The following is an 11,666-nucleotide window of genomic DNA, read 5'->3' as shown; positions in this document are numbered from 1 at the left end:
CATGGTATGTGCTTGGCATTGATGTCGTTGCTTCATAGATGTTTGATGAAAAAATGGTGCTGTATAGATGAGGATTTATTGCACCGTTTTCTCAGAAAACAGTTCTTTTTTTTTGTTTGGCATCGATGCTGTCACATAAGATGTTTTTTTGAAAAACAACCCTGGTTTTATTTGGTACCGATATTGTATAACTGTTTTCAGCATTAGTCTACATTATTCAATGCCCAAGATGATGCCATATTATAATTGCACCGTTGGTAACAGTAGGCTGTTTTATGAGAAAACATTGAATTCAATGTTTCTTTAGACCACACTTTCCCGATTTTCAAGGTGTGGTTTGGAGCTATGCTTTTTTCCTAGAAAAATGAATCCAAACAAGAGGCCATTTTTTGAAACACCACTTTTTTTGATATGGCACCGTTTTCTAGGACAATGACATCGATGCCAAACACCGCCATGATCCCAAGATTTGTATAACTTCTATAATATGGATATGAAAATTTGTGGGATTTGTTGCACCACTGGCTTGATTTGCAATGAGTACAAATGCAAATATATACAATACAAATATATAAAAAATAATACAAAATACAAAGTTTTTGCCTTTTACATATTATTTGTACTCTTTTCAAATTGAGCCAAAGAAGAAAAAGAAAAGATTCAATTATTGCTGATTTCAATGTACTGATTCAATTTTTTTTGGCTATTATTGCATATCTTTGTTCCAACTGCAACCTTATATGGCTTATTGGAATGGGTGGATTATTGAAGTCGCCTCAACACAATGCGAAAGATATTCCCTCATATAATAGTTCAACCTTCATCCTCACACGTATACAAGAACTCTCTTATGTAACATAGGAATTGTTGTGAAACGCAAACCCCAAGATCATCTGAAATTCAATTACATAATAAAGAAACATAGGAGAACAAAAAACTGAGCAGAACACATAGAGATGGAGATTTTATGTGGTTCAGCTTTGTTGTCTATGTCCATGGGAGGAGGAGCTAAATCCACTATATTTATATTAAACAATGAAGTATGAATAGCCTCTCTCAAATAGTAGTGCCCTGTACCAAAGCCTTCTCCCTCAATCTATTTTTCTCTTGTTTCAAACTTTGTTTGCAGTAAAAATACCGAATAGGTGTTATTATGGATAGTAAGTTCTTAATTTTTAAAATAAATAACTAGGGTTCAAGCCTTCTAATTTACATTTTCTTTAAACTACGTGCATATTAATATAATATATATAATAAATAGTTATTAATTAATATAAGTAAAGAGTTGAATTAGTGGTAATTAAGTAATCTATGAAAATATATAAGAAATCTTATATTCAAATCTTGTTAACAACATTTTAAAATTTCACTTATATGTGGAGTATGAATCCAATCGGTTTTATGAAATTGAGACCGATTCACTGGCTAAACCGGTTGATCAGCTGGTTTTTAACGGATTTTGAGCAAATTCAGTGAGTGGGTTGTGACCAAACCGGTCAGGGCCCAGTTATGGTTAAACCGGTTCGACCAAACGATTCAGTGATTTTCTAAACACTGTATATAACCGTTTCGATGAAACACCACCTAAATTCGATGTAAAACACCTCACAGGTCAAATTTTACATCAATTATCGATTCGAGGAAAACTCCTTCGATCATCGCCACTTTTTTAAGCCAAACACAGCCATGGCGGTTCTGCCTTTCATTTCGGGAGGCGGCCAAATCTTTTGCATTGACCACAGACCTCAATGAATTTCCCTTTGGATTGTCATAGAGTGAATTGCAACTAGAAATTCAAGGCGGACAAAATTATCCTCCCTTCTCTCTCTCATGTCACAATAAAGTTCTAATCTTTCTGGCGGTGACAAAGGTTAATGGGAATTGCTATTGCTGATGATTGACAGATTGAGTGAGTGAGTGATGACAATTAATCAATTATTTTGATATGAATGGTGAAATGTCTATTTCTTACAGAAGATGGTGAAGTGTCGTCTATCACGACGATTCACACTATCCAATATTAAAAATATTATAAGGAAATTCAATCATCAAGTATTATTAGTGGAAGGGTATGCACGTGTCTAACTAAAAGGATTTTTTGGTTAATGGGAACTAAAATTTCATTGATCAATTTTTTTCCTTCTTTAAATCCAAAAAAAATAACACCCCTCTATGTCTGACAAGTTATAAGGCTCAACTATTAGAAGTGTTAATGTACCAGTTTTGGATTGGACCACATCCAAATCAAAATCGATTTGGATGGATTGGATAGACCAACAAAACATTGAATTGGACCAGTCTAGACTTAATGGTCCAAAGTATTTATTGGATTGGATTGGATCTGGTCCATTCATAATGAATTTATATTGGATTGGGTTGGATGAGTAAAACATCTGGTCCATTGATAGAATATAAGAATATAGGTGTCAATGGACCTAGGTTTGGGTTAGAATACTAATCTAAGGGTCCGTTTGGCAAGTCTTTTTGAGAAGATCTTCTCGTAACTCTGACAGTCAATAGGCACATTGAGCTTTTGACATAAGATTTGAGCAGCCCGAAGACCGTTTGGCAGACGCACATCTTTCCATGTGTCGTTTCAGGTCATTCCGCGTGAGATTAAAATGTGGAAGACGTGAGAAGTTTCATTTGGAGCTTCCCGAAATCAGCCCAAAATGAGCTTTCTGCATCTTTTTGGCACCCCGTCTTTTAGCGGCGAGATCTTCCGCATGCCAAACTAGAATAGACCGATTTCGGTCTTCCCGACTTATAAGCAACCGAAAGACCGCGTGAAAAAACACACCAAATGTGGCCTAAATTTAAACAAATTTGAATAAATTAGATGGTCCAGGCATTGAATTAGACCAGTCCAAAATGGTCCAAAATATTCATTGAATTGGATTGGACATGATCCATTTATAATGGACTCACATTAGACTGGATCGGATTGGACCAAATCCAGTCCAATTGACACCCCTGGGCCCAACCACCTTTGCTACTAGAACACTTCTAATTTCTTCAATTTTTCCATCATCGATTCTTTGATAATAAAAATGCAATCACATTTCCTTAATTTTCCTCTAATTAAAGAAGACTTTTTTCTCTTTCTCTCATGTCTTCTCCCTCCCCTTATAATCTCCATGCAAAAATATCTCCTTTCTTATCCACAAAGTTTAGGACACTCTCCCATTGTAAGTATGTGAAGAAATAACTCCCATCTCCTTCAACCTCTCTAGAAGAAAAGTACTATCGCTGCATTTGACATTTCAAATTTTTAAGGACTTATCTCCTTTTTATAGTTAAAATGTTCCTACCAATACTGAATTTTTAATTGCAAAATGGAGATAAGTCCTTAAAATAAGGATTGCCAAATGCAGCCTAATATTTTTACTTGATATAATTATATACATAGAGAGAAAGAAAAAAACAAACAAAAAAAATATAATAATAATGACAACAAAATGTAAATAATTAACAGAAAAAGCTTTCTACAAATGTTAGATTCTTAGGCTCTGTTTGCAATTCAAATCTAAACCAGATATAAATATTGTACCTGCTGGTTCAGTTTTGCATCGATTTATTTGCAATTATGATTTGCATTTTACTTGATACAAAATTTGTACTTTTTATCTCATTTATACACACTGACAATGCAAATCTTATATCCCAAAAACTGATACGAATTTTGCACCACCACCTTCCTCCTATACCTCATTTCTGTCTCTTAAGTGTAGACCACATCATCTTGCTCTTTCAGCCTCACTCTCAATTCTCAAAGAAATTAAATAAACCTCCTCTTATCTCCATTCTCTTTCTTCATATAAGATGGGGAAAACAATCATTTTACTTCACACAAACAAACAAGACAATGTCAAATGTGAAGCAAAAGTAAAAGAATTTGCTTCCAGCATTCAGCTAGCATATTCTCATCTCATGCATTTAAACACTGCAAACAAACTGAGCCCCAAGTTATTTTTATTTATTTTTTCTTTTTTATGTTTCTCCTACTTCCCACCTTACCAAGTGGCAATTTGAATCTGTTGGGTCATGTCTAATATGCACAAAAGATACGGTATCTTTTTATTTTCTTACTTTCTCCCTTCGATAACGTACGGGCTGAAGTTCTGCGCAAAGAATTTTCCTCCCTGTTCATGTTGCTTGCGGTGAAGAGATTAGATTCATTGGATAATACTGACTAAAAAGTGATAATTGGATTCAAGAATTAATGCAGCCATTAGTAGTAGACGTGTCTCAAGTATTGTCATGCGTATCCTTTGGCGTAGCTTGCGTGCTCTTGTCCCAATAGACATTTTACGAGCGTACGTTGAATGAAACAGAGCCATCAGCCAATTCAACCATCACCACCCAAAAACTGGGTGTCAAGGTTGTAATGAATGAACGCCAAGAAAACCACGCAAAGACAAAGTTAAGAAGGGTGGAGACTGCCGCTTAAGCATTATTAGTTGTTGCTGGTCAGAATGGGTTGAGGGTAATATTGTAATTCCACTCCCGAGTCGAGGGCTGACTGAGAAATTTGAGGTCTATCAAGGCCGAAGGCTGAGCCTTGCGAAGAAAGAACCTTAGAAATTAGAATAATTGTGGGAAACAAAAATATTAGAGAAATAACCAGAACCTTACAAATTAGAGAAAGTACTAAAGTTACAGGGATTATTGAAATTTAAAAAATTAAAAATAAAAGAAGTTAGAATAATGGTAAATCATTGAAATCTTATTGAAGTTTGGTAATTTCAATCACAAGAGGGACTTTTTATAAAGAGATCCCCCTTTTGTTAGTATAGTCTATAAAGAGGAATGAAAATGTCCAAAATACCTGTACATTTACTTTTAATCAAAACTAGTGGAATGGCATACATGGGGTATTTGATATTGATGGTGATGTTTGATTATGCTTTTATATCTTGGGCATAAATGAAAGTTCACATGCTATTCAAGTCCTAATACATAAAAGAAAAGACTATCCTCCCAAAATGCCAAGATCTAAATTTTATAATTATAAAATGTTGGTTGCAAATGCATAAGATTGAAACATTAATGCACCAAATCAATTATAAAATTACATTCAACAACATTTATGGAGAATTGGAGATGCCACTCTTAACTGATCTCCTATTTTGCAATAACTTAAAACCTATGAATATAATTACTATTAATGGTTAGAAGTAAACTAAACTATTATGTTAATTTACTCAATTAACTATTGAATAGCAGAATTCATTATCTAAGATGACTATTAAATAACTTACATTTAAGCCCAAAAAACACTTTCTTCTTACTTTTTAACTAAAAAGGAAATAAAGAAAGTAGTTGGAAGCAAAATTTATCAACCAACCACTAGAGTAACATGTATACAAACACCTTCTGGGCATGTTGATCACCTTCGCAAATTTGTCCAAGAATAAAACAATTGAACAATTCATAATGTGTCACAGTGTTGCATATGACTGAGGACATGAGTTGCATACCCTACTTAACAGCAACACACATGATAACATACGGTCCCAGTGGCCAAATGCCCTTATAAGACGTGGGTCCAATTGACAAACATGTCTAGGGCCCATGAAACGAAATTTTTGTATTTTTGTGCAATTTTTGTTATATTTTTCTATAAATTTTTTTTATTCTACAATTTCTTTTCATTTTTCTGTAATTTATCATTTTCTTTGTTTATTGTAATTTTTGTTATTTTTCATCAATTTTTATAATTTTCTATGTTTTTGTAACTTTTTGTGTATTTCTTTGTTTTTTGTACTTTATACTATTTTCCTCATTTTCTATGTTTTTCATAATTAATTTTCTATTTTTTCTTTAATTTATGTTATTCTATACATTTCCTATATTTATTTGTATATTATGTATTTTTTTTCGTTATACTTTTCTAGAATTTATGTACTAAGGGGTAGAATTGGTATGAAAAATCAGGGTCTTTCGACCATACTAAATGGATGAATTTCATTTTTTATATATGGTAGTAGATATAAATTCTCATTTTATTCTACAACTTTTGTTCATTTTTCTATAATTTATGGTTTTTCTTTGTTTTTTGTAATTTATTTTTTCTTCAATTTTTATGATTTTTTATATTTTTTGTAAATTTTCTCTATGTTTCTTTGTTTTTCTGTATATTATATTATTTCCTTCATTTTTTGTGTTTTTTTCACAATTATTTTGCAATGAGTATATTACAATGGGAAAAAATACATAGTTGAGGGTAAAGCTGGAAAGTAAAATCAGGGTTTTTTGACCAAACCAATTACAACATTCTCATTTTTTGGTATGGTATAAATTTGTAATTTATGTTATTTTTCTTCAATTTTTATGATTTTCTATATATTTTTTTTGTAAATTTTCTATGTATTTCTTTGTTTTTTTGTAATTTATATTATTTCATCATTTTATGTGATTTTTCATAATTATTTTGCAATGACATATATACAATGGGAAAAAGTAGAAAGTTGAGGGTAAAGTTGGAGAGTTAAATCAAGGTGTTTTAACTAAACCAATTGCAACATTCTCATTTTTTTAGTATGGCATAGAAATTTCTATATTTTTTAGTAATTTTTCTATGGATTTCTTTGTTTTTTTTGTAATTTATATTATTTTCTTCATTTTATGTTTTTCATAATTATTTTGCAATGGAAAAATGGGAAAAAATAGAAATTTGAGGGTAAAGTTGGAAAGTAAAATGAAGGTGTTTTGACCAAACCCATTGCAACATTCTTAGTTTTTTAGCACTAAATTAATATTAAGCTCATAATAGGATTCTTATTATCTAACTAAAATTAATATTAATTCAATAAGAAGTGTCTTTTGTATTGTTTTCAAGTTTTGGTGTTTAGATGATTTCACAAGCATTTTGTTAATCCTAAGTGAGGTTGATGAATTTTTAATTTTTATTCTAAATATCAGGGTGAATTTATAGGATAATTGGTTGATATAAGATTTCAATAAAAACATAAATAACGATAAATTATTGGTTATGGGATCTCGGATCTCCAATCACCATTTAACAGTCCTTATGTTTCATGTGTGTAATTGATGAGAATTTATGGACGATTGCAATGAGTTAAATGAAAATAGTAGGTAGCAACAAGGTCAGCACTGGAGAGTGTACCTGGCCATTTATGATAAGATCAAATACTTGAATGATCAAAAAAGAACATTAGAAAACAAAAATTGTGAAGAGTAAAGATGGAAAGTAGAATCAAGATATAACAATGTTAACAGTTTGCATTCTCATTTGTATTGTTGAAAAAAGTTTGATGAATAGCGTATGGCCTCATGAATCATGATAATTAAACAATTTACTGAAAAACAAAAATTATAGAGGGTAAAAAGGGAAAGTAAAATCAAGGTTTTTGACTAAAAATTAGCATATGGCCTCAGGAATCAAGATAGTTAAATAAATTACTGGAAAAACAAAAATTATAAAGGGTGAAAAGGAAAAGTAAAATAAGGCTTTTTGACTAAAAATTGTTAATATCCTCTGTGATTTCAAATCAAATCTGCCCTTCATATCAATCCTGAAAAGATAAAAGCTACAACTTTTAAATCTCTTTTTTCGTTTTTTTATTGTTTTTTTGTAGAAACCAATCAATCGATATAAATGTGCTAAGCGACCAGATGATTCAGGTGGATTTATCAAAATTAACCGTTGAATTCTGATTGGTCAAAACTCTTGCGAAATATGTCTTTCCTCCATCATAGATTTTCCTTTTAATGATAATCTGACGGTTCAAATGGTCCCACTTCGCTGCTTTTAGTGGACGTAGCCATATTGTATATAAAACATAAAACATCTTTTGGCGAAAATGAAGGAAAGAAAAAGTACGAAAAAAGCAAAAATGAAAGGCAGTTCGGATTCCTATTCAACTTCCGCGTCCCAGCTTGGGCAGTTTGGGTTTTGTCCGGGAATGCGAATGCAGAAGTGGAATAAAAGAAGAACAGAAGGAATAAAATAGATCGATCTTTCAGCTTTTGTTCTTGTGCTCTCTCTCTCTCTCTTTCTCAATCTCAATCTCTTCTTCTTTTCTGCAACATTATTGCATAGTCTGTCGCTGCAAAAAATGTCGAATTTCTCTTCTCAACTCAGACTCTCTTCGTCCCTCATCAAACGTTTTAAGCATCAAATGGCGACGAATGTGTCAATGATGATGATGATGATGACGGAACGTAGATCCTTTACAACTGTTGAATGGCACCGCCCCACCATTATCCACAAACGTAGCCTTGATATCCTTCACGATCCCTGGTTTAACAAGGTAACTCTTTAATTACTGTTTGATCGGTTGAATTTTAGTATGTTGATTGCCTTATCCAATCGAGTTGAAGTCCTACTTACCAATATCTCAGATATTGTTTAGAAGATAGTACATTTGTGATTGCTGATCGGTTATCTCTTCAAATTCTAAGATTAGATTGTTACGTAACTAGCTATATTTGTTCTTCAATCGCGGTAAAATAAAAGATGACTGTGAACATAATGGATCAAATTGAAGAATATTACACACTGGTTCATTGCATGCTTTTATGTGGTTCAGATTCATTGGATATTATTTTATAATTACTACATTTGGCGGTTCTGTTCTGAATGTCGTGGATAATTTTGAATTTGCAAGCGGCTAATCTACATACTTCTGCAAATTTTATATTTGAAGAGAATGTGGTCCATTACCATTCATGTCATCCCTTTCTGGTTCGTTTTAGTGCATCCGTCATTTGATGAATGGTTTTACTTTTTCCTTGTCAAATGGTAGGATATAATTCTGATCTTCTTGTCTATGAAAAATAACCAGGGAACAGCATTCTCCACGACTGAACGGGATCGCCTTGATCTTCGTGGTCTTCTTCCTCCTACTGTTATGACTGCTCAACAGCAAATTGATCGCTTCAGTAAGTTTGCAGTCCGCACATTTTTCTTGATTATTTTATTGGTTGCTGATGTGCTGAAAGTTGAGACATTCTCATGGGAAAAATTATCTGTTCAAAACTTTTCCAAAACTAGGGTTCAAGAACCGAGGAATCAGATAGGAGAATAGCAAAATCGCATGGGAGAAAACTACCTTTTCTCATCAAGATCGATTTTGGGATTTGAACCAGGTCAAATTAGATCCAAAACAATGAGAAAGGTTGAAACTTTACCTGATAGAAGAGTCCTCATAAGTGCAAGAACAACTGTGGTATTCATGCCTAAGAATCCAACCTCTTATCTCTAGTGAACGATCATGAAGTTGGCGCAACCTTTGATATTCGATAATTTGATCCCTTGAGGACACAGCTGTGTTTGGTTGCCCAAATCACCTTTGTGTTTGGTTGTCAAAAATTGCCTTCTAGAAAGTGGTTCAAAGTGAGGAAGAAAGGAGAACACAATTGCAAGTTCAATCCTAGGTGAAAGCTAGGGTTTTTGGACTGAATTGTGTTGTCTAGAATACCTGAATATATAGCCTATGTTTCCAATATCTAATGGGTACTTAAAGTCTTCTATTAAGTCTTCTATGTTTCCACCTGCACCCAAAAAGAGAACAAAGATGCTCCCAAAATGCAAAGCACAAAAGGGCAGGAATAAAGATATGGGAAATGGGTTCACCACTTCCTTTGCAAAGGATGCACATATGAGGGGAAAGGCATTTGTTTGGCCTCCTTTTCTACAGCAAGCCATTGGTATTTATCTTTCCACGAAAAGTCTCCTAAGAAAGGGCCTGAATTTTAGGAGTAATTGGCCTACTCCAAATTTCTTTCACCAGGAAGTTCACCCCCAAGGTAGAATGCTGTATTAAAAATTTAAAATATTAAAGAAATATCACTAATTGCAGATACCAAGTAGAGATCACTAATTGCAGATTTAGTCGAGTTTCTTGTGAAGGAAAGAGGGGGAAGATGAAGATTTCAGCAGTAGAGAAGAAAGGAGAAGAAGAAGAGAGTAGGAAGTCAACCAGGATTGTGAAAATTAACCCTAGTCGCCCCCCTCTCATTATATTTATACTTAACTTAAAAAGATGAGATATTGCAAGGATGCCCTTAGTAGGGCGGCTATTAAAAGCTGAACAGTCACAACTTAAAAAAACATAAACTAATGGGCCTAAAGCTCAACAACTTCCTAACTAAATAAAAACAAACTGGACCAACTCAACAGAAAGAATAACAAGTAAACAAGCCATTCAAAGATATTGACCAAATCCTAGTATCTTCCATGCCTTGGTCCAAAAAAACTGAATCAAGCTTGGCCAAGATAAGGATGAGAGATTCACATTCCATCTCACAAAGGCCCCTTTTGAACCTAAAATCCCAATTTAACCCCAAGGAGGAGAAAACGACAAATTTAGCAATGGATCCAGCCCTGTAATTGGAGAGTGCATAGAGTAAAGGAAATTGGACCTTGAGCAGACTCTCACCTACCAAAAGGTCCTCTTAGAATAAGACTCCTAGCCCATCCACATCCAACCGTATATGGTTAAGAAAAAAAAGGATATACCTCATGTATTTCTTTCCAAGGAGAGGTAGAAGTTCCATTGGGGGCTACCTTTGCATCCCAATCATTCTTCAATCATTTGTGTATACTTGCACTTACCTTGTTCCAAAGCCTCTCTTTCTAAAGGAAGCCTCTACAGCCATAATTTTTAGAACTTCATCATGAGAACGCATTAGATATATCCAAGTATATTTAGAGGAGTTATCAATAAATAAGATGAGATACTTATAACCACCGACCATAGGTAAATGATAAGGCCCCGACACATTAGAGTGCACAATATGAACAAGAATTGTTGATTTTTTATTATTTAATGGATATGAGTTTCTACAATGCTTGGAGAGTTTACATCACTCACAATAAAGACTGGACAAACTTATTTCTTCAAACAATTTTGAAAACAAATGACTCAGAAAAAAAGAAAGATGACCTAAACGAAAATGACATAGCATGACACGAGAAAGACTCTTATGAGACTTTAGGAGGGGAAGAATTCACTAAAAGAATGTTTTGGAACTATAGTATCCATTGGAAACCGAAAACTCTTGATATAATTATTGACAGTTGCGAGTTCTCTATTGAGGAAATTTTTCTGTTGTTTGGGCATTTTTGTACCGGTTAATGAGGGTTGTTTTGTTTTGGAAGCGAGTTTGGGTTAATATTTTGAGGATTTGAAGTCAATTTTATCTTTTCTGTTGTTTTTAGGTTTGGGAGCAATATTTAAAGTATTGGAAATACAATTTTAAGAGATGTATTGGGATACACTTTGGATATGCATGGATATAGATGAAAAATCAGGATATGCATATATATGCTAAAAACTCAAATAAATCCTAAAAATATATTAATAACAATAGTTACAAGTTTTATATGATTGTAAATAAGTTATTTAAAAGTAAAATGCCACAATTTAATGGTTTACATAAAGTTTGAGATATTGGGACACACTTGGTAAATGATGGAATAACTAAAATGTGAAAATAACAAAAAAATTAATTGTGTATGGATATGCATTAATTTTCAAATAATCAATATAATTTATCTTAATATTTATTAATATACAAATTTAATAATTAATTCTAACATTTATTGAGAAGCATCCACTAAGAAAGAGAAAATTTACTTAAAAATAAAAATGCATTTAACTATATCAAACAAATGGGTGTGGCTTAGTGGTGAACTT

The 11,666-nt window shown here is 32.9% G+C and overlaps 1 protein-coding gene across 1 annotated transcript in view; it reads left to right on the top strand.

Annotated features, from left to right (window-relative positions):
- Nucleotides 1–7,828: 7,828 nt before the first annotated feature.
- Nucleotides 7,829–11,666, top strand: part of LOC104606431 (NAD-dependent malic enzyme, mitochondrial) — a 135,206-nt gene continuing 131,368 nt past the window's right edge. The window contains exons 1-2 of the mRNA XM_010271624.3: nt 7,829–8,276; nt 8,811–8,907. Coding sequence (XP_010269926.1) covers nt 8,082–8,276; nt 8,811–8,907 — 292 coding nt within the window. The 5' untranslated portion in view covers nt 7,829–8,081. The remainder of the gene's footprint in view (nt 8,277–8,810; nt 8,908–11,666) is intronic.

Source organism: Nelumbo nucifera, chromosome 6, assembly GCF_055504915.1.
Source record: "Nelumbo nucifera cultivar China Antique chromosome 6, China Antique-T2T, whole genome shotgun sequence".
Classification (NCBI taxonomy): domain Eukaryota; kingdom Viridiplantae; phylum Streptophyta; class Magnoliopsida; order Proteales; family Nelumbonaceae; genus Nelumbo; species Nelumbo nucifera.
The sequence above is the reverse complement of the archived record's forward strand: the minus strand, read 5'-3'. Positions and strand labels throughout refer to the sequence as shown.